The 27,872-nt window shown below is 38.9% G+C and overlaps 1 protein-coding gene across 3 annotated transcripts in view; it reads left to right on the plus strand.

Moving 5' to 3' along the window:
* Positions 1-4,674: 4,674 nt before the first annotated feature.
* Positions 4,675-27,872, plus strand: part of LOC311101197 (CUB and sushi domain-containing protein 1-like) — a gene marked incomplete at both ends in the record, with an annotated part of 408,327 nt that continues 385,129 nt past the window's right edge. For all 3 annotated transcript variants that reach the window (XM_084142297.1, XM_084142298.1, XM_084142299.1), the window contains one exon: positions 4,675-4,741. In XM_084142297.1, the coding sequence (XP_083998423.1) occupies positions 4,675-4,741 (67 nt within the window). The remainder of the gene's footprint in view (positions 4,742-27,872) is intronic.

The following is a 27,872-nucleotide window of genomic DNA, read 5'->3' on the forward strand; positions in this document are numbered from 1 at the left end:
AGCATAGGCTATTAGACTGTGTTAGTCCACTGAAATAAAGCATAGGCTATTAGACTGTGTTACCATAATGAACTAAAGCATAGGCTATTAGACTGTGTTAGACCACTGAACTAAAGCATAGGCTATTAGACTTTGTTAGTCCACTGAACAAAAGCATAGGCTATTAGACTGTGTTAGTCCACTGAACTAAAGCATAGGCTATTAGACTTTGTTAGTCCACTGAACTAAAGCATAGGCTATTAGACTGGGTTAGTCCACTGAACTAAAGCATAGGCTATTAGACTGTGTTAGTCCACTGAATTAAAGCATAGGCTATTAGACTGTGTTAGTCCACTGAACTAAATCATAGACTATTATACTGTGTTACCACACTGAACTAAAGCACAGGCTATTAGACTGTGTTAGTCCAATGAACTAAAGCACAGGCTATTAGCCTATGCTTTATTAGACCGTGTTAGTCCACTGAACTAAAGCATAGGCTATTAGACTGTGTTAGTCCACTGAACTAAAGCATAGGCTATTATACAGTTTTAGTCCACTGAAATAAAGCAGAGGCTATTAGACTGTGTTAGTTCACTGAATTAAAGCATAGGCTATTAGACTGTGTTAGTCCACTGAACTAAAGCACAGGCTATTAGACTGTGTTACCACACTGAACTAAAGTACAGTCTATTAGACTGTGTTAGTCCAATGAACTAAAGCACAGGCTATTAGACTGTGTTAGTCCACTGAACTAAAGCACAGGCTATTAGACTGTGTTACCACACTGAACTAAAGCATAGGCTATTAGACTGTGTTAGTCCACTGAACTAAAGCATAGGTTATCAGACTGTGTTAGTCCACTGAACTAAAGCATAGGCTATTAGACTGTGTTAGTCCACTGAACTAAAGCATAGGCTATTAGACTGTGTTACCACACTGAACTAAAGCACAGGCTATTAGACTGTGTTAGTCCAATGAACTAAAGCAAAGGCTATTAGACTGTGTTCCCACACTGAACTAAAGGATAGGCTATTAGACTGTGTTACCACACTGAACTAAAGCACAGGCTATTAGACTGTGTTAGTCCAATGAACTAATGCATAGGCTATTAGACTGTGTTAGTCCACTGAATTAAAGCATAGGCTATTAGACTGTGTTAGTCCACTGAACTAAAGCATAGGCTATTAGACTGTGTTAGTCCACTGAAATAAAGCATAGGCTATTAGACTTTGTTAGTCCACTGAACTAAAGCATAGGCTATTAGACTTTGTTAGTCCACTGAACAAAAGCATAGGCTATTAGACTGTGTTAGTCCACTGAACTAAAGCATAGGCTATTAGACTTTGTTAGTCCACTGAACTAAAGCATAGGCTATTAGACTGGGTTAGTCCACTGAACTAAAGCATAGGCTATTAGACTGTGTTAGTCCACTGAACTAAAGCATAGGCTATTAGACTTTGTTAGTCCACTGAACTAAAGCATAGGCTATTAGACTGGGTTAGTCCACTGAACTAAAGCATAGGCTATTAGACTGTGTTAGTCCACTGAACTAAAGCATAGACTATTATACTGTGTTACCACACTGAACTAAAGCACAGGCTATTAGACTGTGTTAGTCCAATGAACTAAAGCATAGGCTATTAGACTGTGTTAGTCCACTGAACTAAAGCATAGGCTATTATACAGTTTTAGTCCACTGAAATAAAGCAGAGGCTATTAGACTGTGTTAGTTCACTGAATTAAAGCATAGGCTATTAGACTGTGTTAGTCCACTGAACTAAAGCATAGGCTACCAGACTGTGTTAGTCCACTGAACTAAAGCATAGGCTATTAGACTGTGTTAGTCCACTGAACTAAAGCATAGACTATTATAATGTGTTACCACACTGAACTAAAGCATAGGCTATTAGACTGTGTTAGTCCACTGAACTAAAGCATAGGCTATTAGACTTTGTTAGTCCACTGAACTAAAGCACAGGCTATTAGACAGTGTTAGTTTACAGAAATAAAGCACAGGCTATTAGACTGTGTTAGTTCACTGAATTAAAGCATAGGCTATTAGACTGTGTTAGTCCACTGAACTAAAGCATAGGCTATTAGACTGTGTTAGTCCACTGAACTAAAGCATAGGCTATTAGACTGTGTTAGTCCACTGAACTAAAGCATAGGCTATTAGACTGTGTTAGTCCACTGAACTAAAGCATAGGCTATTAGACTGTGGTAGTCCAATGAACTAAAGCACAGGCTATTAGCCAATGCTTTATTAGAATGTGTTACCACACTGAACTAAAGGATAGGCTATTAGACTGTGTTACATCACTGAACTAAAGCATAGGCTATTAGACTGTGTTAGTCCACTGAACTAAATCATAGGCTATTAGACTGTGTTACCACACTGAACTAAAGCACAGGCTATTAGACTGTGTTAGTCCACTGAACTAAAGCATAGGCTATTAGACTGTGTTAGTCCACTGAACTAAAGCACAGGCTATTAGACTGTGTTAGTCCAATGAACTAAAGCATAGGCTATTAGACTTTGTTAGTCCACTGAACTAAAGCATAGGCTATTAGACTGTGTTAGTCCACTGAAATAAAGCATAGGCTATTAGACTGTGTTGGTCCACTGAACTAAAGCATAGGCTATTAGACTGTGTTAGTCCACTGAACTAAAGCATAGGCTATTAGGCTGTGTTACCACACTGAACTAAAGCACAGGCTATTAGACTGTGTTAGTCCAATGAACTAAAGCATGTTAGTCCACTGAACTAAAGCACAGGCTATTAGACAGTGTTAGTTCACTGACATAAAGCACAGGCTATTAGACTGTGTTAGTCCACTGAATTAAAGCATTGGCTATTAGACTGTGTTACCACACTGAACTAAAGCATTGGCTATTAGACTGTGTTAGTCCACTGAACTAAAGCATAGGCTATTAGACTGTGTTAGCCAACTGAATTAAAGCATTGGCTATTAGACTGTGTTACCACACTGAACTAAAGCATTGGCTATTAGACTGTGTTAGTCCACTGAAATAAAGCATAGGCTATTAGACTGTGTTAGTCCACTGAACTAAAGCATAGGCTATTCGACTCATCACTCAAGTGTGGTTCACTGAACTGCCAATGCATGAATTCCTCTATGAAATATAAATGATGGCATACTTAGATCTTGCAGACTATACAGAAATATCAATGTCACTGTTAATGAGTTCTAATGTTCAGCTCAGTGAATTTAGTTATTCAAATGAATCTAGAGCAACAGAAAATGACATGTGTATGTCCCCACCCATTTGATCTCTAATTCAGTCCTTTCATTTTAATCGTCTCATCTATGGATAATAATAAATAAATACAAATCTAAAAAATCTCTCAGCAGAACTCTTGTTTGCATAGGCCCTTGATTAATTGTTTGTAAATATACAACTATGGTGGACTTCGGCTCATTCCGTAGGCTGGTCATGTATTCATTTTCACTAGATGGCAGCAGTCACTCGTTTTAGTTTACTGTGTCGCTGTCCAATGTACGCAGTTAACAGAAAATAGCTGGACATAATACTTTCTATTTTGGCAGTAATCTTTTTTGTGGTAATGACCACGTGAAAAACCAAACACAAATTGTGATCTACCCTATTTGAACATTTGAAATTTGATACGTTTTCTTCCATTAGTTAGTTACCTGTCCAGGAAAATGTCACATTTTTGCTCCCAATACAGCAATCCGGACAGTGTAGGCTAACCTAGTCAAAAAATTGTATAGGATTCTATTGGAAAAATCACTCATCCTATAGGATTTTTTGACTAGGGTACTTTATAGTCGAATAGATCCAAGTACACATCCGCCTTGTAAAGGGAATCCCAGCTTCAGTCATCCACACCTTCTGAAACAAAAGTGCATTAGTGAAATATAACGATGTTTATGTATATCTTTGTAGGCTACCTAACCAAATGGAGGGAACATAACATTGGTGATAGTAAGCGAGTGGTGATATTATACAGTGTTACATTAGCTGACTATAAAGTGTTCCAACTCTGCTCACATACTGGGCTACACCGTCAACACTTAGGCTACGCACAACAATCATTTGCATATGAATTTGATTGGATATGGAACGGGTGTAGCAACCTACACGTGTGATCTAGTGAATTTGGTTTTATTCCTAGGGTTCGTGTATAGCAGAAACTTACAAAATATCAATATATAAACACATGTAATTTTTGTTGGTCACGGTGTCACCAGTTGGTCTAGTGACTAGTCGATATTACGGTGCTAACATGCGTTTCACTGGGTTGTCTGCATTTGTACCTGTGTCGGTGCTTCTTCAGATTGGTAGGCTACCAGTCTCAAAGTTGCAGTGCAGGCACTCAGATTGATTTACAATTCCCCTGCATCATATATGATGGTTGAGTCCAACTCCTTCCGTTGGATACAGGCTCCCTCTATTCAATCCTCTCTTGCAATCTCCTAGTAGCCTACGCATTCTGTCTTTGTACTTGCATCCAGGAAACCTATTTGGGTGTCATCTCTACAATCTCGTATCTCTGCAGTAGCCCTTCTTGATGATATGAGAGCTAATATAGGCGAATCCCTGCACCATAGGCGTCACATATTCTTGCCAAAGCTGGATCTCTATGTATTTTTGTGATCGTTGAACAAAACCCAAGAAACCGGTGGCTGCGTGGAATACCAACGAACATGACCGCGATGGGGAAATTTAAGCATACCCTGCTTATTTTTGCAGGTCTGATAACAGCAGCTAACGGTAAGTTAAAATATTTTCCATATGTGGAGTTTGCTCTCTATAGATGTGACTCTGTCATAAATCTCGTTTGATGTGTTTAACGCAAATATCAGTGATAATCTGACGTTTAATAGTTTGAGAAAACTTGAATGTAGGCAATTTATCCAGAGGCAAAATGTTTCACAATTACAGTGATTTAACGCCTGATTAATAATGGTGGTTTATTGTGTATTTTCATGGTAGTCCATGGTTAGATTATAATTTAGGTTTAATTTCAGCTCATACGTATGCTTACGACTGAAACCTGACGGTCGGTCTCATTCCTGCTTTTCCGAGCGAGACTGGCATGCCGTTGCACAAGTGGCTCTTCAATATGGCCTTGATAGGCTTTGCATTGTATTTCACCAAGGCTGACCGGTGTCTCTGTGCCCCCCAATGGGTTTAAGTGTTTTAAAACGCTACATTTGTGTGAAGGAAACAATGATGGGGGCGTACTCTTGTGTCACCTTCGCCTCCACAGAGGTTTCATAATTAGGCTATCATTTCCATTAATATTCCTCTGGCCTAATTATTAATTATTCGTTATCAGTATGTTAATTATTGTGCCTTCACCATGGATTGTAAATCATTGCCATACACTTGTGCAAATAATTTCCCTGTAATATTATTGCAGTGGTTTTCTTATTCTCATGTACGTTTCATTGCCATTATTGGAATAATCATGTAGGCCTATTTGAAATGTGTGTACTTCTTATTTGAGACTACTTTGGTTCCTAGAGATTAGATATTATTGATCATATCTCTAAGTTTTGTGTAATTTAGTTTAAATACTGTCTATCTTTAATGGTAAACCACAGAGGGACAGTGATGGGTAATTCATGAATATTTGTAATGGTTAAGAATATATTGCTAGTAATGAAAACACATAGGCGACTTGGCAAATAGGCTATCATCATTGACGTTTTCTCTATAATACCTCTTAAAATGACAGTTTCAATCACGTAAATGTAATTGAAGGGGGTAACCAGTTCAGGGGACACTGTTGAATATTGAATATATCAGAAGCATCTGTGGTCATAGCTAGCTGGCTGCTACGCATTTCTGAACCAGATGATGTGCATTCCGATCTTGTTCTGACAATTGGCAGTTATGATTATGACATGCCTCAAAATCAGCTTATAGGCTATTTGAGATGCTACAATCTATTCTAACATCCAATGTTTATCCATGAAAAAACCTCTGGAACGCATTTGTGTTGACAAGGGAGGCTCACTGCATAGTTTGTTGTACAGTAACATCTGAATATTGGATTATTGACATAAGTGATTCAACATTGTTTCACTTGCGTCATCAAAACTAGACTGATACCATAACACCATGTAACAAAGCAACCTCAGCAGCATATGCCTAGATGACTGTTTGTATTGCTGTCTGTGAGTGACAATTGTTTTGTAGCAGCCTAACCACAGAGCTTGTATATTCTCTCAATGTAGTCTCTCAATGTTAGTCTTACGTAGTAAGGCCATGGAATCACCCTGGAATTGCACATGCGGGCTACATGTTTCTAAATTGAGGAGTGTCTGAACCTCTAAACACAACACCCTCGGCATGCTTACAGGTCATAGGCCTACCTCCTGACATAGGGTGAACCCCAGACTTGTACCTTCAATTCATATTTTTACCTACAATTGATAGTGAAGTGCAGTGTCATCACAACTCCCAGCCACACCCACCCACTCCTGCAGACATATTAGGCAAGGTTACATGCTTGTTCTGATGCAAATGGATTCTAGGTCTTTCTATAAACCAGGGTACAAGTGAGGATGTGGATTCTAGGTCTTTATATAAACCAGGGTACAAGTGAGGATGTGGATTCTAGGTCTTTCTATAAACCAGGGTACAAGTGAGGATATGGATTCTAGGTCTTTCTATAAACCAGGGTACAAGTGAGGATGTGGATTCTAGGTCTTTCTATAAACCAGGGTACAAGTGAGAATTTCCTACACTTGACAACTTGTTACAGCTGTTGATAAGTCATTGATAGTAATCTGCCAATTTTTTTTCACGTCATTTCATTAAGATATAAGCTATATTCAACACAATTCACGAGTTGATTTAAAACCCTTTATCATGGTTGGTGTCTTGACGGATTTGTCCAAAATCGTGTGACATAAAACATTACTTTTCTGTCCTTGCATTTATGGCAGTGTAAGTTGTCCTTTTATCATACATTAATCATTAATCAGTTAAATTAGACATTGATCTTCAACCCTGTAAGAATCCTGGATCTAACTGTCGGACAGTTTTTTGTATAGAGATCTCAGAAATGCAGTGTAACTACGTAACATTTTGTGTCTCCTTATGTTATGAAACAGTTTTCATGGACACACAAATCCAAAGTAATATATGCATTGCAAAATCAAATGCTTCTACCCGAAGGAGTCACCTTACCTTGATACTTAAAACATCAATCGATACTGTCATTAACGTGGTTCTTCAATAATTATGCATAATACTTGTTGATGTGCATTTGGTGTCCAGCTGATTAGTTACACCGTGATATTTTCACACATCATCATCTGATCCAGGAAGGAATTTTCCGAATGACAGTCAAGTGATGAACAGCTGTTGTGATAGCGCATGCAATGGAACAACAGCCCAAGTGCTGGAATCCGCGGTTGTGGTTGTGCCTGGATCCACGTTGGAACTAAAAATGGATGTTGATCATCTGTTTTCTGATTGATTTACAGCAGGGTCTCGTTAGATTTAACAGAGAAAGCATCAAGGTAATGAGTTCATGTTTTCATAGTATGTTTTTGTACCTCGGATTGGACAGAGTCTACGGTGTTCAATTGTGTAGGATATACTATTGCGCAACACCCAAAGCTATTACTATTCATTATTCTGGATAGAATGATAACAAAGTACATAGCCTAGTGGGCTTATTCACAACATGATCTGGTAATGAAATAACATGACACATACATTTTGTTTTTCATGTTAGACATGCAATTTGAAACAATACAAGGGCATAGCCGTGGGAAGTAGGGGTGCTGAGGGTGCACCCCCCCCCAAAATCATTTTTAAATTAAAAAATATATATGTTTTTGGAGAAAATATAAATCCACAAAAGTAGTTAACTGGGCCTTTACTAGTCCTGTATTAGTGGACCGATATAGATGTCTTCAGCACTGGGCCTTTACTAGTCCTGTATTAGCAGACCGATATAGATGTCTTCAGCTCTGGGCCTTTACTAGTCCTGTATTCGTGGACCGATTTAAATCTGCAGACCATTCTCCTGCTCCCTTATAATTATCTGTGGTTTCATTTTTGATCCGTTTTTGTGAGAGATGTGGCCACTTTCGTTTGTTTCCCGTCGCTTCAATTGAATGGTGTTGTGCTACTCTGTTGCGGTAAAACCACATGCGGTTATTATGAGGATGACAACATCTAATGTTGGCTTCAACTTGGCTTTCCATACAAATTCTTCCATTAAAAAAGGAACATGGTTTTTGGTCACTTTCTAAAAACAGCGATGGTGAGATTAATGCTGCCGCTATTCATAGCTTTATTATGTGTGCCTGTGTATGCCACATAGGCTACAGAAAAATGTCCATGCATGCATCCAATCTGTTTAGTCACAATGTCCGCATTATTCGTACGTATTTTTAAATGTAATAATAATTTGAATATCAATGCATTGGCAAGGCCAAACAAACAAAACAATTATTAAAGTGGTAATGGGAATGGGGGTTCTATATTACAATTGTATAACATTGAGGTCCTTGAAAATTACAATTAAGTGCTTGAAAAAGTCCCTGAAAGTCCTGCATTTGACTTGCTAATGTCTGTATGAACCCTGCTTAAAGGATGTATAGTCCTAGTTCTATGTTGTTGTATAGGTGGAGTTATGGGCCAGTTTGCATATATTCCCTTTTATTCCTCTAAGTACACATGTGGAACTGCATGAACAGCCTTTTTATCTTTGTTTCAAAACATTTAGAAATGTTAAATGTAAATGTAAATGTAAATGTTGATCCCAATCGGCCCCATTATTTATAGAAAGACCCATATCTGGTCATAATGAGAACTTTCACTGACTCACACAATACTTGATCACATGATCTCATAATCACTCCAATTCTTCTATATATCATGTAATTAATCATTCGTCTGAACTCACCCATCACAGGCTAACTTCCTGATATGTATTTTTTTTGGATGCAGCAATTGTCATAGTAAAGGGAGGATTTGGTAGTTTGAAGTATTCAGCATCTCTCCATGTTGGTCATGTAATGTACTGCAGCTGGCATTTCCATAGAAACAGAGGACTTAGCCCAAATGGTTTGTTTATACTCATCGTAAGAATCTAGTTTGAAATGGCACAGTGACAGAGGTTAAATATTTCAGTTGGCTTCAGTAAGACTTTGTGATGTTCTCCTCTTACATATGCTAGCATCCTTAGCCCTGGGATGCTGTTAAAGGACGAGTTTAAGAGTCGCCGGTAAGGCAGTCGCCATTTTAGATTATTTATTCTTTCACCTTCATTACAGCTATGGTACTCATTTATCCAGACTGATACAGTATATGCATATGAAGCTTCTACTTTCTGCACAGAGGACCTAGTGTGCATGAACCATACGTCAAACACTGGTTTTTCGACTCCTATAATATTTTTTGGGGAGTGACATGATTTCCAGGGGAATTAGCGATGCTGCAGGCATTTTCAGTGTTTCCCGGGCTTGTGAAAGAACCATTAGTTTTGTCACAGCTGTGCTATCAGAGATAATGACTGCTGCTATGCCTTGTTGAAAAGGCATGTTGGGACTTTGGACGGACAAGGCCTAATTCATCTTGTTTTATCAGGTATTACAGATTATTAGAAGAAAACGCATCGTACACATTTCCAACCTATATCATTGCAATGCCATGAATATGTTTATGGTAAACAAATACATGTTTATTAACTTCTGCGTAGGATAGAAAGTAAGTTCCTTGATTCACTGAAATCTAGACTCAACTGTTTGCCTTATTCTGTAGGCTACAATGCACAGATGGAGACCGTATGATGGGGGTAGAGATGTGTAGGGAACAACTTTAGAGGGCTACAAAAATCAATTTGTTGCAATTATTTGCCAATATATGTGCAACGACCTTGTATTAAAAAGGGGAAATTACTGTAAAAACCTATTTAACCTAACTTAATTTACCAACAGAACTTGTGCATGTTTGATTGTCCAATGCAGATACATGGTGACAATTAGATGACAATGGTTCGTTACCAAAGACATTGTGAATCCTTCAGACCATAAGCCTTGCATGCAAATGTGACATTCTAGACATTGAGAGAGTGCAGTCATAGCAAGGCACTTGTTGACTGAAACAGGTTGACCTTGTTGATTTGTGAAACAGCCTAATTAAGCAGAAATATTGCCATGATTAGAAATGTAGCGTCAGTCCTTTACCTAATTTTTACTTCTTGAATGTGTCAACTGGATATTTTCCTGTGGCTATAGTCCTTTTGAACATGACTCTTAAAAATAGTCTTGGTTGGGCGTTGTTTGAATAGTTTTGAACAGCTGACCTATACTGAACAAAAAGATAAACGCAGCACGTAAAGTGTTGGTCCCAGAAATGTTCAATACACACAAAAAGCTTATTTCTCTAAAATGTTGTGCACAAATTTGTTTACATCCCTGTTAGTGAGCATTTCTGCTTTGCCAAGATAATCCATCCACCTGACAAGTGTGGCATATCAAGAAGCTGATTAAACAGCATGATCATTACAAAGGTGCACCTTGTGCTGGGGACAATAAAAGGCCACTCTAAAATGTACAGTTTTGTCACACAACAAAATGCCACAGATGTCTCAAGTTTTGAGGGAGCATGCAATTGGCACTGCAGGAATGTCCACCAGAGCTATTGGTAGAGAATTGAATGTTCATTTCTCTACCATAAGCCACCTCCAACATCGTTCTAGAGAATTTGGCAGTACGTCCAACTGTCCTCACAACCACAGACCACGTGTAACCACGCCATCCCAGGACCTCCACATCCAGCTTCTTCAACTGCGGGATCGATTGAGATCAACCACCCGGACAGCTGATGAAACTGAGGAGTATTTCTGTCTGTAATAATTGGCTGGGCCTGGCTCCCCAGTGGATGGGCCTGGCACCCAAGTGGGTGGGCCTATGCCCTCCCAAGCCCACCCATTGCTGCGCCCCTGCCCAGTCATGTGAAATCCATAGATTAGGGCCTAATATATTTATTTCAATTAGCTGATTTCCTTATTTGAACTGTAACTCAGTAAAATCATTGAAATTGTTGCACGTTGCGTTGATATTTTATTCAATAGACATTTCAAAGAGATTTACATTTTTGTAAACATTTTAGTAATTTAGCAGATGCTCTTATCCAGCAACTTACAGGAGCAATTAGGGTTAAAGATGCACTATGCAGAAATCGCTCCGTAATTTCCTGGTTTCTAAAATTCTAATAGTTCGCTTCATTTCAGTTTATGTGACAAAACAATTAAGTATCGTGTAGAGAATCATTGTACCATCTAAACCTCTGTGAAATATATTTTTCCATAACTCAAAATATTGTATTTTCAGCTGTTTGAAGCTGGTGTACAAAAGATGCAAAAACAAATAATGGGAAGCATAGAAATAGCGCACATAGAACATATCTACTGCTTCTTAGACTTGCTTTCAATGAGAATTACATATCTATAGCACACATTTCTATGTGCATTTGGTCAGGTCGCCCAGAAGTTAAATATTGCAGCTTTAAGTGCCTTGCTCAAGGGCTCGGGAATTCAAACCAGCGACCTTTCGGTTACTGACCCAACGCTCTTATCTGCTTGGCTACATGCTGACATGTCTGCCATGCAGCTAGTGAATCAGTTTTATTGTGCTCGCATCAGCATTAACACTCATGAACCTCCATTGAATCTTTACCCCTTGCTATTTTGTATTATAGTATTTATTCTACTAAGGCACTCTTCAACTTACTATAGAACAAAGAAGGCTATACATGTAGTTTATTGCTGGTGCTTTTTACATGAATACTAAATACTTGTAGTTTTGTCAGTCATTCTGGAAGATACATATAGAATACATACACTGTTTTACAAAGAAAAACATTTGAATGTATAGAAACATTTACAATTCTTAGAAGAGGCAAGAAGCATAGCTGTCCGTGCCATTTTAGACTCTAAAATGTGTAATCACTCAAATAGAATCCTATTTATAGGTATACACTTTCCATTGAAAGACATTGATTAGACAGACGGATGCAAAGTTGAGAGCCAAAAACATACATTATTTAGCAGACAGCTGGCTCTATGTGACAGCAGAATCTTTTATTTGGAGTTTGTGACAGCCACCCCATCTCCCATACAAAGTAATGGAGAGTTTTGTGACTTCAAAAATAGTTCCCTGTCTAGTTATTTCACTTGGTTGATGTAAGTCGCTCTGGATAAGAGCGTCTGCTAAATGACTAAAATGTAAAATGTAAATACTAGGTTGGAGGCCCACTTAATATAATGCATTTAAAAGATCCCTCTCATACATATATAACCAATTAGACCATTTGCATTTAAAAGCGTCCAGAGTCAACAGAAATCGTGTTGCATTTTTCATCTACTAAGGTGAATTTTATGGTTACCTTACAGAAAAACTACATGAATTTCAAGTGATCACGTGAAGTGTTCTAAAAAACACGGTTTCATGTGATCACATGTGAAGTTAATGTGATAACAGGTGACAACATTTTAAAGCAACATGTGATAACATGAAACTAAACATGTGAAAACATATGACCATGTGAAGTGTTACTAAAACACATTTTCACATTGATTTCACATGTGAAATCAATGTGATAGAAGAAAGTCTACATGGTTTGGAATTCAGAAAATATGCATTTTAATTTAGTGTCTGGTTGGTACAGTTTAGGGATGATATTGTCATTTTGAAGTGGTTCCCTACCATCCGGTATGTACTGTATATGATAATTGGAATGGTTCAGAGGAGAAATTTAGGGCATTTAAAATGACTCTGTCAATGATTTCTACAGAGTCCGTTGTGTAGGGTACTTTACATTGACATGTGAGTGCAGTGCTTTGCGGTGGATGTGTGGTGGAGGAACACTCTACTGTTGCATTCATATTTAACAGACTTTAAATGGATTGTGGTTTCTGAAATAACCACTGGGGATTGTGAAATGTCCCATGGTCAAAGTAATCTCATTGGTTGGAATGGAGGTGCTTTAGCGGAAGGCAATATTATAGCTCCTTGACCAAATAGTAAGAGATGGAACATCCTTGCACCAGGTTAGACAGGCGTTTGAGACTTCGCTAATACACTTAAGGCATATAGGTAATATGCATGATGATGCAGTCATCATGCATTCTAAGAATGGTCAGCATTCATAAGTATCAACATTGCCAAATAGAAAAACATTAACATAGGACCAGGGAGAATTTAGTGGTTGTTGTCTTCTGGTGAGTTAAGAACCAGTTTTAGCAATACACTCTTAGAAAAAAAGTTTTGGGGGGCTGTCCCCATAGGAGAACCCTTTGAATAATCATTTTTGGTTTCAGGTAGAACCATTTTGGTTCCAGGTAGAACCATATTGGGTTTCATGTAGAACCCTTTCCACAGAGGGTTCTACCTGGAGCCAAAAAGAGTTCTACCTGGAACCAAAAAGGGTTCTCCTATGGGGACAGCTGAAGAACCCTTTTGGAACCCTTTTTTTTAAAGAGAGTAGGTTTACTGTTGATAGATGCAAAACCATTCCTGACAGGGAGATGAAGGCTAGGCCTACTCAATACATGTTATGGCTGTCACTCAGGCTATCTATGGTGAACCATTTATAACTATGGATAACTATGGACATGTTCAAAGGGTTATGACTTGACTTGCGGTAGATGCCATAGTTCTGTAAGAATATTGTGATTATATTTCAGTTGCTTTATTTCTCCTTTGGTCTATTTTGAGATTCAGTGTATGGTTACCCCAGGGGGGTGAAGCTCAGGGTGCATACTAAACACAAGAACAATGAATTCTCATGTGACCTTGCTGGTGTGTCCACACAGCTGTTCAGGGAAATACTTCATGTATAAATCAGTTAAAAGTAGGCCTACTCCAAAATTCAGAGAAATGTGAAGTATCAGAATCCCAAGTACATTTACACATATCCAGAATTTGACTCAGTGAACAGGTCCTTCCAGCAATAGACAATGTACAGACAGAATACAGACACAAAGTCAACATAGTCAACATATAGAATACACGTACACTATAAATACACTATAAATACATTAAACATTAAACTCTGGAGTAAATATAGATGTAGGCCTACAGTATATTTAGGAGTAAGACAAACTGTATTCTGGTTCTTTAGCCTTTAGAGTCCTCCTAACTAGTCAGATATGAAGAGGTTCTCCTGACCTCTCCTTTAGAGTTCTCATAACTAGTCAGATATGAAGAGGTTCTCCTGACCACTCCTTTAGAGTTCTCCTAACTAGTCAGATATGAAGAGGTTCTCCTGACCACTCCTTTAGAGTTCTCCTAACTAGTCAGATATGAAGAGGTTCTCCTGACCTCTCCTTTAGAGTTCTCCTAACTAGTCAGATATGAAGAGGTTCTCCTGACCACTCCTTTAGAGTTCTCTTAACTAGTCAGATATGAAGAGGTTCTCCTGACCACTCCTTTAGAGTTCTCCTAACTAGTCAGATATGAAGAGGTTCTCCTGACCACTCCTTTAGAGTTCTCTTAACTAGTCAGATATGAATAGGTTCTCCTGACCACTCCTTTAGAGTTCTCCTAACTAGTCAGATATGAAGAGGTTCTCCTGACCTCTCCTTTAGAGTTCTCCTAACTAGTCAGATATGAAGAGGTTCTCCTGACCTCTCCTTTAGAGTTCTCCTAACTAGTCAGATATGAAGAGGTTCTCCTGACCACTCCTTTAGAGTTCTCTTAACTAGTCAGATATGAAGAGGTTCTCCTGACCACTCCTTTAGAGTTCTCTTAACTAGTCAGAAATGAAGAGGTTCTCCTGACCTCTCCTTTATAGTTCTCCTAACTAGTCAGATATGAAGAGGTTCTCCTGACCTCTCCTTTAGAGTTCTCTTAACTAGTCAGATATGAAGAGGTTCTCCTGACCTCTCCTTTATAGTTATCCTAACTAGTCAGATATGAAGAGGTTCTCCTGACCAGTCCTTTAGAGTCTTCTTCACTAGTCAGATATGAGGCGTCTGCGTTTCCTATTAAGGCAGTGTGCTAGCACTTCTTGCGTGACGTCAGAATTTGAGAAAGTAAATGAGGTTGAGAATCAAGTGTGATGAATCCAGACTCATTTCTGATAGCTATTAATAGCTATTACACAGTACTAGCTAAGCTCTTGTGCTTTGAACAGTTGATTCAATTTTACAACCTGCCTGGAACAATGTTAGAATCAGATTAGACACATAAGAGTATTATTTTGCGGAATAGCGGTTTTGTCAGTAATGTCATGGATATAAGCAACTGCATTATTGAATAGTCAGCTAAATCAAAGTTGGTTCGTTTCAGTAGCTAATTGGCTAATATCAGCCCCCCCCCCCCCCCCAACATATGTAGAGAACCTCCTCCTCACAAGTCGTGGGCCTACATCTTTCCAAAAATGCAGCATAACAACACATATGCAGGAAATTGTCGTTTTTAACAGAAAATGTGATGATCTCACCCATTCTGATTGCACTACTGAAATAATTTATTTGGTAAAATGGGAAGAGAACGCTGCAGACATCTGATTTCAATGGAGGAAGTAATTGAGCTAAATTTAGATAGTCCATTAAAAACTCATGCACTTAACAGCTTTAGCTGTTCTGCAATATGTAGTCAGTGACAGAATCATAATCTGACATCACACCCACACAACATTCTGGTGACAAAATCTTCATCAGTTCTTACTTCAAGACTGAACAAGAAAGATATGTGAGAAGCAACAGATGAGGCCCTGAATGGTGCTCTGCCTACTGTACTTTCACATCAATGTGTTTACTCCTGCTGCATCCCTTAAGTGCAATCAGCATTATACACCACTCTCTGTGTTGGGCTTACCTGTGTACGCAAATAGCAATGGAGAATTGAATTAGCTGGGAATGGAACTTTAGATCATTGGCTCTATATGAAAGAGCATTGATCTACTGTAACAATTGGTTGTCAACTGTCTCTCTCTCTCTCTCCCTAAAGTCTGCTAAGTATCAAAGAGTAAGAGTCATCACACGTGATAAAAATGGTGGTGCTTCTGGACGATTCTTTGACACCTTCAATAGAGAACTGAGGACAACTGCAGTGTTTCACAATAGAATAGCACATGCATTGTTAGTGTTATGTTGTACATGCAGGCAGCACAGATGCATTGACAGTAATTGGAGCCAGAGATCTGAGGGTATGAGAATCGTAAAAAGAAAAGCTTCAGGAGAGGCTTACGTAACACTTCAAGAAAATGCCAGCAACCTAATCAAAATTCTCTAAAGGGCAGAAATATTGCCAAAAATAGGAGTTGCCAGCTGCTTGGTATTTGACATTTACCTTTTGAAGGTGGATTTTACTAGCCTCGCAAGCCGCTGATCCTGCAAGCTTACATGAATGTTCGCCGCAGCGAACATTCATGTAAGCTCGCAGGATCAGCGGCTTGCGAGGCTAGGATTTTACTGGACTATTGCAACTTTCACCTCAAAACTTCGGGGATGCAAACTCAAAATTGAATACATTTCAACTCTATATCTGACATGGTACAGTTGTCTTCTGATCATAACCATGTGTGAGGTGTATACTTTTGTTTCAAAGTGGATTTGTTTAAGACTACCAAGAAACACTATGTGTGACCCTGATTTAGCCCACTGCAGTATGAGGTTAAATAAGGAAAAAGTTGGCCCATTTCCTGGGGCCAGTTCAGAAAGCTTTACTCTTACCCAATGAGAGTACTATCCTGGTCTGGTATGTATCAAAAGAATGATGAATGCCCAGATTTAGTTAGATTTTCTGTTTTTATTTCTCACAGTAATAAACGGCGATCAGGACACCCACCTATTGGCATGTTTGCAGTTAGAAATGAAAAAATGAAAATGCACCTCAATCTGGCCCACATCCATCATTGGAACAATCCAACTATGGCCACACTTCAATGACTAAGAACCTGAGCCTGGTTTGAACCACCAGGCTATTGGATACGTCTCAATACTTCTGTTTGATATTTTTGATATGAAAAAAATAAATGCATAAATAACTTTCCTTTAGATCATGTTCTAATGTTCACCAGTGAGCAGAATAGACCTTACGGCAATTTTTGTGTCAGTCACAGTACATTTGGTCATGACATATTCCACACTTTTTGTGACTTTATTTCATGCATAAAATAACCAAACACTTTGTCGGATTACTACTCGTATCGTTTTGTTGTCATTTGTTTCATAAAAGCAACAATTGACATTAACTTTAGCTAAGAAGTCGTGGAGCATAAAAGATACATCAGATGTGGAAAGATTTGCAGACCACCTACTGTGATGCATCTAGATCTATCACAACAGTCAGAACGTGGTTTGTCTCCAGGGTATTCACTTAAAGTGTTTAAATGAACGTTTTCCTCGTGTTTGAGCATCATTATTCCCAGAGTGAGCCCGGATGTCTTGTTTCAAGCCAGCTTGTTAGTAAAAGGTGCAACTGGTATGGATTGGGTTACCGTCAAAGTCACGTTCCTCCTCTGATTTTACAGTTTATTTATGTGACAGATTTATTTTGTAATGAAATGTCATTGATATTTGTTGAGGAAAATTCTATATGCATATGTTGGAAACTTAAGGTGATTTGCACAACACTATTTCTCCGTCTGAGTCTATCAAGTTGTGAATCATCGCAACTTGCATTGCATTCATGGTCATATACTTGAAATGTATATTTTTGTAGCTACAGTATGCCTGTACAATTGTTTAACGTTGAAGGTAGCTTTATTCAGTCAGTCTCAAGCACTAGGAAAGCAGCAATCAGGAGTTGAAACAATAGCAAAGTGAGATCCCTGCCTCTGTTTTGGTAAAAAGCTGAGGGATGGGGCTTGAGAAATGTAACCACTCTCAAATTCATAGACAGAGCTACTGACCGTCCATGATATCAAAATTATAGTTTTGAGGCTATATAGGGTTTGTTTACATTTACTTTGTTTACAAACATTGGAGTACATCAAGCTTATATTTTAATTTCTGATGGGGTGCGACCGTTGAACAAAGCTCATTAGGCATTTATTTATAAGTTATATTCTTCATGAATATATGGGTACATCATTAATTTATAAGTCGAACAATGGATGTAGCGACTGCAGATTGGCCCTTTAATGGACAACATACTTTGATCAGGGAGATGGTCACAAGCTCCAAGTTGGATGCTTTTGTAACCACACATGTAGACGTGCGTCAGAGGTGCTTTGGTGGTGACAGAGACAATGTTGAATGTATTCCTGTATGATATTGAATTGATCCACACAGAATAGATGAGAAAGAGAAGGGCAGAGAATCCCCCACATGTAATAATCCTGAGGGCCAATGAGTGGCATCAAGAGGAGTGACAGGTACAAATCCTAGCTAAGCCTGGTTTATGTGTTTTCTACATGTTGTATCGAGTCTGTCACCAGCACTGCTCCCTTTCAGGCCACAAAATACTACCTGAATTCTTCTATTTTATACATGGGTGCTGTTTAGTTGGCTTTACGGTGTAGAAAAATGTCCATCATTTTCTACCTTGAATGGTTAATATTTATATAGGATAAGCAGCAATAATGCATGTTGCTGCTGCCAAAGCCACCGTTTTAGTTGGTCCTGTACGAATTAATTATCCTATACTGGAAACAGGAGATACCTTCATTGTTGTTCCCAAAAAAGTCCTGCAACATTTTTCTTAGCTACTTTTTTGCAAGTCATCTGGCAGCAGCTAATCATAATGTGACAGCAGGCAGTACTTTTTGTTAATACTTCTTGTTCCTGCTTGGTTTGAAATTCATAAAATGAGGTGGATTGTTAGTTGCACAGTATAGACGGGTTGTTCTTGAATTGTGGTGGCATTTGCGTCCCTTGCCTTTGCAACCATGAAAAACACTTAAAAATGACAAATAGATACACATATTACATATTAAAGAAAATTACGAGTTAATCACACCCTTTTAGTATGTCATACATTTGAGGATTCCATTGATAATTTGGTGTAAATACAAATTATCACTTCGTGTTACTTAATTGAAATGAAGGGAAATAACATTTTGAACAAAATGACTAATCATATCACTTTAGTGGTGGAATTTTAAAGGGTTGATGACCTTAGCTTTTAGCATGTGGCCTCCATTTCAGAAAATCCTCCTCATTTACCAGAAATGTCTCATTGGTGTTACCATCATTGGTGTTACCATCATTGGTGTTACCTCTCCTACTGGTAGCACAATGTTATCATAATGGTAAAAAATATGTAAAGTCATTAAGATACCATATTAACTGATTTAGAATGGGAATATTTACGCAGGAGGCACCAATATGGCTGCCAGGACATTATGGGATCTTGTCTAGGCGTATGTTTGATTGATGTCTGACTGACTTTGACAACCAAGTCTGTATGACTGAGATTTGCCTGTCCCTGATACAACTTCCATGGATGTACACTGCATGCAGTCCATAGTAATTGGGCAAGAAGTTCAAGAAATCCCCTTTATATGAAGTTTATTATTGACAGATTTCTGCTGTGGTTTTCTGCTCCGTTACTGGAAGTAAAGAATATAATGACAACATAGTCAGAATGAGTAGTATGGAGCCTGTGAACCTTTGGCCCTCTTGTTTCACAGTACACAGCACTCTATTCTGGATCCGCATAAGAGCCCCCCGGCGGCCGACCCAACCAGGGACTGTGTTCACCACAATCTAATGAGCTGTCAGGGCAGAATTTATGGTTTAACACTGGCAATTTCTAAATTAAACTCACAGCTGCATGTAAATCATCACGGCATAAAATACAAAGCGTGAGCTGGTTTATTACAAATGGCTGGAGAGAGGGTTGGCCAAAAGATTGGCTGTCATTTGTAACAACGTCATTGGGATGCCAGGAGTCAGGCCGATGATAAATGTTTTTGGTGTAAAACTGTTGTCAAATATACCTACATTATAATGTTTTTAGGCCTAGTGTATATGTTTTTTATGCATTAAATGGAGACTTTAGAGCAAACTATTTTTTATATAAAATAATTCTATAAGTAGTGCAACTGCATGAGGAAATGATCCTCGATATCTCATTACTTGGTGTGGAAAAAGGGTTGTGATCAGGAGAGCAAAAGTCACATTACCAGCAGTTATTTTTAACGTAGATGTACAGTATGGAGTAGTGTGGAAGAACCTTGGAGCCGCTTTACTCAGAGTAGCCGGTGCCAGCCCGTGGGACTATTTGTACATGCAGCGTTTGTGTAGAAAGTAAATAGTGATACCAATATTATACAGCCACGCAGAATCATTCCACCTTGGGAACTGACATGGCAAACTAAGGGCTCCCTCTATTTCCTCTGATAAACATTGGAGTGTTATGAAACACCTTCCCTTATGAATCAAGGCTATTTACATAATCCTGACTGAGACCCTGAAGGGCAATGTGTGTTACAGTATATGAATCAATAAAAATAACACCAAGTATAAATCACTTTGAGGTGAATCCTAATGTATGAATTTGTGTAAATCATTCAGTGGTGTAAATAGGAGATTTACATATAAAGTCTTGTTACACACTCATCTCTCATGTTCCTGTTCACACATTTTTTTCTGTAAGATGATAGATCTCAGGTTGTGTTTTAGCTGAATTGTAGGGGTTACAGGCGTAAAAGCCCAGGGCACTTGAATACAAGCAAAACCATACCTATCCATAAAATATTACTTTGAATCTCAACCATTTTGAATGCAGACAAGGATTGTTTACATTTTGTGCTGTTTGAATTTTTCAAATGTGCAGTGATTGAATTAGAGCCTTAGAACAGAATGTGGTAAAAGGCCTCAAGGCCAAAGGGGGAGATTACCTTAGCGGTTGATTTTCTACCCTTGCAGTGATCTCACTGCCAAAGGTTGTTCATTATTCCCACATTGGAGAGATAGTTGTATATGCAAGCACCATGCCTTTTATTAATGGCAGTAGTCAGTTCCCATCAACTTGTGTAGACTCAGGCAATGCTGCGTTCACTCCTGGGCTGTTGTACACCAAGCAGCTTCTGACAGCCTTGTTTCATACTTAATTGGACTCCTATCACTGCAGATTACAGGAGATGAACTGTTTCCTGTCTATCTGGATGCCACACTACGATGAGGAATAATTCTGCTTGGTGAGTGTTTCCTTTGGCCTTTCAGCTATGATTTTCGAGATGTGTGTGGATAGGTGAATGGCCCTCAAAAGGCAAATATGAAATGTCTCCACAACTCTTCCAGAAGGGAGATGGAGGACGAAAGGGCCCTCTTGCATATAGGAAGAGAGACAATAGGCTACAGTGTGCTGTTCAGCTAATCTCCTTGAACTGATTAATACCATTATGTCGAGTGAGAAGGCTGATATCTATGGGGTTGTGGATTGTGTGTGTGTGTGTGTGTGTGTGTGTGTAGTGTGTGTGTGTGTGTGTATGTAGTGTGTGAGTGTGTAGTGTGTGTGTGTGTGTGTGTAGTGTGTGTGTAGTGTGTGTAGTGTGTGTGTGTGTGTGTGTGTGTGTGTGTGTTTGTGTGTGTGTGTGTTTGTGTGTGTGTGTGTTTTTGTGTGTGTGTGTGTGTAGCGAGGTCCGAATACAGTAGTAGTAGAGGACAGTAAGTGGTGGAGGAGGTGCACCTAATCCAATTCCCCAGAGGCGATCACAATCATTTTAATAACCTGACCTGAATGAGGTTGGGAATTGAAAGCACGTGAATAGTGCCATAAGCCACAGAAGCATACCTGAATGCTTCACATTTCATCATCTACAGTATATTCCTGTAAACAAAGGGATATGTTTTCTATTAACTGTTGATTAGAGGCCACATCAACAGAATGAGGGCTGTGTAGGGAAGGGCAAGTATACAGATGTAGGATTTTAATTTGAGCCAGTTTGCTACAGCAGGAAAATAATCCTGCAGCAACATGAAATGTGGATTATCATTCATGGACATTTTTCGCTAGTGCAAATCAAGTCTGAATTTTGAAGGTGGAAATTACACATTTTAGAAGCCTTTTTAAAACATTGAATACACGAGAAGTTAACATGTTCTGCTGTGCAGGAAATTGCTCAGCAACAAAAGAGTGATAAAATGAAGATCCTACATCTGTACTAATCATGTTGTCTGAGGACACATTCTAACAGGAATGTTAAATTGTTTCCAATGACTATCATGAATATTAACGATTAAGGTAAATGATGTACAAGCCCATCCTCGTGTTTGCAACATTGCAATTACTAGCACATTGTTCCTTAGGGTATCTCCATGTAATAACTGTCTTAGAGGGTAAATCTATCAATTTGAATGCCAGCACTTCCATTTTGTAAAAAAATGGATTAAAAAACAATCAGGTTCAAGTAGGCATGAAGGAGAGGGAAACGCATTACCCCCTCTCAAAGTGTGCTGTTTTCAACAGGGAAGGGAATTTGAAACATTTATTAACACACAGACAACTAAAATTGACTGGTGGTAAAGGCCCTGGAGCTTAATATGGCTATCTTGGACATTTTAATCAATATAAGGCTCTCTATCAAAGGTTGTGAGCTTGAGAGAAAAGGGACAGAATGATTGTGTTGCTTTCTTGTCTTCGCCAAATGCACCATACTCTCTATACAATGGTACCAAGCTGACAGAGTATTTGGAAATAAATTAGCAAGATAGATGCCAAGCAGACAGCCATGTTTTGTTTGACATTTCTATATTGGTTTTGAAGGAGATATTCAGCTTTGGTCAATCTTTCCAACATGGGATTTCTTTGAGGTACTTGTTAAGCTTTTGTTTTGATGTTTCTGATATACTGTCCCACAACAACACATTTAAATATATAATAATAATAATAATAATAATAATAATAATAATAATAATAATAATAATAATATATGCCATTTAGCAGACACTTTTATCCAAAGCGACTTAGTCATGCAGCCATATATTTTCTATGTGTAGCCCTGGGAATCAAACCCACAATGCCATGCTCTACCAACTAAGCCAAACAGGACCACTTTTCTTTTTTCAAATCTTCGTACTGATGGAAAATAATAACACAACGTGAACATGATTAATAGAGTAGAGCTTTTCTTTAATAATTTTGCCATGTCCTAAAAATGGGATGAATTAAATATTTCTAAGAATAGATTTGAGGTCAATAACTTGACAATATTGCTTACCGCTGACTGAAATTGGCGATAGTAAAATCGAAATCAGTCTTGTAACCACTTTGAACCCAGACCTGTTTAAGATCCAACCCTTTCATCCAAGAGAGGTAGATTATTCAATGACATTGACAGTTAAAGTTATTTTACATTATAATTGGTCTGTTCTCTTTTCTTATAGATCTGTTTAACTTCTGCCTATGCTTAACATTGAAATCTTAATGAAAGGAGGAGACTATACGTATTGTCATTGTCCTAGGAGTACTCTCCACCCCAAGGCCTTTAGCCGACCTACAGTAAATGAATCCCTCTGGACAGACCACTGCCTTCAAAGCTTATTGCAATTTCATAATTACTTGTCTTACTCTTCAAATAAATCCTCCCCTTTTTTGAATTCCTTTCCTGTGATGAGACGTGTCAGCGAGAGCATTTGCTTTGACTATCAAAAAACACAAGCTGTGAAAGAACTTTGTCTCAGTTCCCATGGAGTAGATTTACTCTGATGATATTCCAAATGGGCTTGTGACTATTTTCAGTGCTGTCATTGCCTCTGGACTGGAAACCAAGTGAGAAAGCACAATCTCCCATGAAGTAAATTTTCTTTTGGGGCTTTCAGTCTACTGAACATTGTAATGGGAAACATCTCAATTCCTCAGTCCTGCTGTTAAGTCAATGGTTAGTAGAAACAAATGCTTTGATTCCCTTGGTAATGGCAACCAAAATACCCACCTGACAGCCCCAAGCAGTGCCATGTTCTTTTATAGGATTCAATTTTTCTTAAGAGTCACTTCCCACTGGGCACAGACGTCAATTCAATGTCTATTCCACATTGAACCATTTCAACGTTGAAATTATGTGGAAACAACGTTGATTCAACCAGTGTGTGACCAGTGGCTTGGTTCTTTGGGTGTCACTTGCAAAAGTAATGTTTAATACATGCTGTTTACATCTAAACAATGGTGGGTTGGTGATACGTAAGTGCTGGAAAATGTATACTTTGATACAGTATTTTTTATTTATTTACACTCAATAAAGGACCACTTCAAGTTTAATATCAAGTCATATTGTCTAGTCTCACTAATACTATGAAATAAACAATATAATGATATTCAGACTTGGTTCCAACTGACTTTCCAGGTGAATTTTCTGAGGTATTAAGTTAATTGGGGGTTAATCCACATTTGACAATAAAGTGTTGAGGCGAGAGTGGAGGAACGTGGTGTTAATTACAGATTTAGTTATTCTATCAAGATCAAAGAGATACTGTAATGTTTAAAAAACATCTAACCAAGCTTGCAATAATGAGTAGTTTTTACACTCCTATCTGCCCTTTTGTAGAAGACAGAGAGAGGGCCCTGGTCATTCAAATTTGCACAATACAATACATTCCAATTAAGCTTAACACATCTGTTGGAATAGAGGGGGAAAGCTGCAGAATTAGCCTCCTAAATGAGAGTTTAGTATGGGCAACCTGTCTTCTTCAGGAATCAATGGCAGTATAGAACATTGTGATACACATATAGCTACTTTTGAGGTTGGCCTACGTATACATTTGTTGTAGGACATCTAGAGTAGACTTTCACAACATCATGGACACTTCATATCTCCACCCTGAATGTTACAGTAATATGTTTTTAGCATGCCATTTGTGGCACTGCTGTGGAATGTAATTTAAAGCATGTTTTGAATGGAAATTATCAACAATTCAGCAGCTCAGAATAACCCATAATCCCCCTGGCCACCCCGGAGCCAAGTCAATATTACTTTTATTCCATTCCGTGAGCAATTATTGAATGATATAAACCAACACACTAATACCATGTTCAATGCGTGTCACTTGCTCTTGTGGAACCTGGTTCTCAGTCAGCTCCACTGATTGACAGGTTGTGCCACAGATCACTCTGGCACCATAGCTCACCGCTGACTACATCCTCTCTCCTGTCACGGCGAGGGATCAGTGTCACTCCGCCACCCATCTCATATTCAGTGGGAGAAAACGCTGGGGTTGCTGCGATTTTCAGCTGAACGCCTGAGTTTCTCCGAACATAAGCCTGACTTAATTGGCTGGACCACCACCTCTCCCACGTCTCCTGCTGCAGTATCCAACTCCCCCTTTTCTTCGTTCTGCACTGTGTGTGAGCGCCTGCTGGTACTATAGTAAACGGACCTGCTTTGGTTCCTCTCAGACGGTTGTTTTCCAATAACGCTGCTTGATGAGACTCCTGCCGTTGAGAAGAGTTGGACGGTCCCACTCGTCCCATTGCAGCCTTGTCACCCCACATGAGCTCTTTACTTCACAGTTTCAGGGACTGCTTGTCCCCCCACAACTAATCTGCTCCTCTTGAGTTTCAGAGACTATTTGCTCAAGCCCCAGCTCAGTGTTGATGTGGGATTATTCAGGAGTTAATGTCCAAAGCTATACTTACACAATGGCAAGTTCAGAATCTGCCATTTGACACTCCAGGAAGGCTCAAAGAAAATAAATACCATTTGAACCCAGGTCTGATAAAATCTGATCCGCCACTTTGTTAATCGAATTGAATCACACTAGCTCAGAGAAGTGAGATTGATGTTGTGTGAAATGTTGAGCAATCAGGTGACATACACATTGATACAGAGCATTTCACACTGAAAAGGGACTCTGATGCTTTGTAACCTCTGTAACTAAGGGACTTAATGTGCTTGGGTAGCTACACAAAGAAAGCCACTGTGAAATATGCATTCATGAGGAGATACATGAGGCAATATTAGCAGGGAACCTGCAAATTGAATTGAGTTGCACTGATCAGCTCTGTAATCGAGAAAAATAAATGTCAGAAGGAAATCTGGGAATTGTCCAATGATTAATGATGTTCAGCTTCCTCCTGCTGTTGTGAAATCCCAGATGCTCTTCTGATGGATATCTAAGTTATAGTGTATATATTTACAAGACTTAACTTTTGTAAAACCTATACAATTCCATGCATTATAGACCATTTTCTATACCTTGTGGATGTTAGTAGAACAGTGTATATTCTCTTTCAAAGGAAGTTTCTACATTTGATTTACCGAAGCAATAGCTCCACTGTTTAGCAGAACGAATAGCACTTTCAGGAGTTAGGCACACCTGTTCACATAGAGAACAATTATACCTGGTGAGATTATTAGATGCTAGATATGAAAGGGGGCGGTTGCTTTGCCAACCTCACAGAGGAAGGATTTGATTTCAGTTGTTAAAAATGTTAAGGTGAAACATCAAACAGCTACTTTTTGTAAGGATTACTGTGGCTTTTTAGCGACAATATTCAAACTGAAAATGACTTAGCTATTCCTACTAAATATAGTAGAACGTCTACTTGATTATTTTTAGCAGCAGTTTAGACCCAAAACAGACACTTACGTTCGCCGCACACTACCTTCTCAGAATGTTAGCTAACGTTAGTGAACGGTCGCGGCTAACACAAAACAAGCGAACTATTTCCCTTGTTGAACGCACCTCAGGTCTTGGAATCAGAAACTGACAAGGATAGTCACATGAAAGGAGACGCAGAATGAAAGGGAATTTTAAAGTAATGATAAGCAAGCAGTTATACCAACGGGGTGGGGGTAGCTGGGTTAGATGGTTTAGATTAAATTTTCAGTTTGAGGTACAACGAAAAAATCCTACTTTTGCAGAGAGCAAGATCAAGGATTTAGAGCCACACCAGATTGTCATATGTGTTTAGAGCTAATCTGATATGTAAAGGAGATGGGGTTATTTACTTTTGATTGGAGGGTACATGATTCCATTTCTTCTTCCTCCTAATAAAGTCTGCTATTGAAGCTACATTAGTTTAAACCAGGAGATGGATGAGCAGAACTGCACTGTCCTTATTTATGAAACATTACTCCCTTTCACAGAAAAAGTGGAGGCGTACAATGATTGTGCTGGTGGTTTATCCCTAAAAACAAAAATATGTAAAATCATGACTGAGCTTACTCGGTGGTGCTGGAGAATGTGGGGCACAGACAGACAGACTTATGCAGGCCATGTGTGTGTGATTCAGGCATGACTCACTCTACTACCAGCATGCTGTGTTGTGTGGCTCTGTAGAACACTGTACAGATGTAGGACCTTAATTTGACCAGTATTGTCACAGCAAAATAATCCTGCTGCAACAGGATTTTTACGTTAGTCCATAATGTTGCTTGATCGGTGGTTAGGCTATTACAGTGCATTTGGAAAGTTTTCAGAACCTTTCACTTTTTCCACATTTTGTTACGTTACAGCCTTATTCTAAAATGGATTGTTTTTTCTCTCATTAATCTACACACAATACCCCATAATGACAAAGCAAAAACAGGTTTTTGGAAATGTGTGCAAATGTGTTAAAAATTCTAAACTGAAATATCACATTTACATAAGTATTCAGACCCTTTACTCAGTACTTTGTTCAAGCACCTTTGGCAGCGATTAAAGCCTGGAGTCTTCTTGGGTATTTCGCTACAAGCCTGACACATCTGTATTTGGGGAGTTTCTCCCATTCTTCTCTGCAGATCTTCTCAAGCTCTGTCCGGGTGGATGGGGAGCGTCACTGCACAGCTATTTTCAGGTCTCTCCAGAGATGTTCAAGTCCGGGCTCTGGCTGGGCCAGTCAAGGACATTCAGAGACTTGTTTCCGAAGCCACTCCTGCGTTGTCTTGGTTGTGTGCTTAGGGTCGTTGTCCTGTTGGAAGGTGAACCTTCGCCCCAGACTGAGGTCCTGAGCGCTCTGGAGCAGGTTTTCATCAAGGATCTCTCTGTACTTTG

The sequence above is a fragment of the Coregonus lavaretus genome (genome assembly GCF_964263955.1).
Source record: "Coregonus lavaretus genome assembly, chromosome: 25".
In the NCBI taxonomy this organism is placed as follows: domain Eukaryota; kingdom Metazoa; phylum Chordata; class Actinopteri; order Salmoniformes; family Salmonidae; genus Coregonus; species Coregonus lavaretus.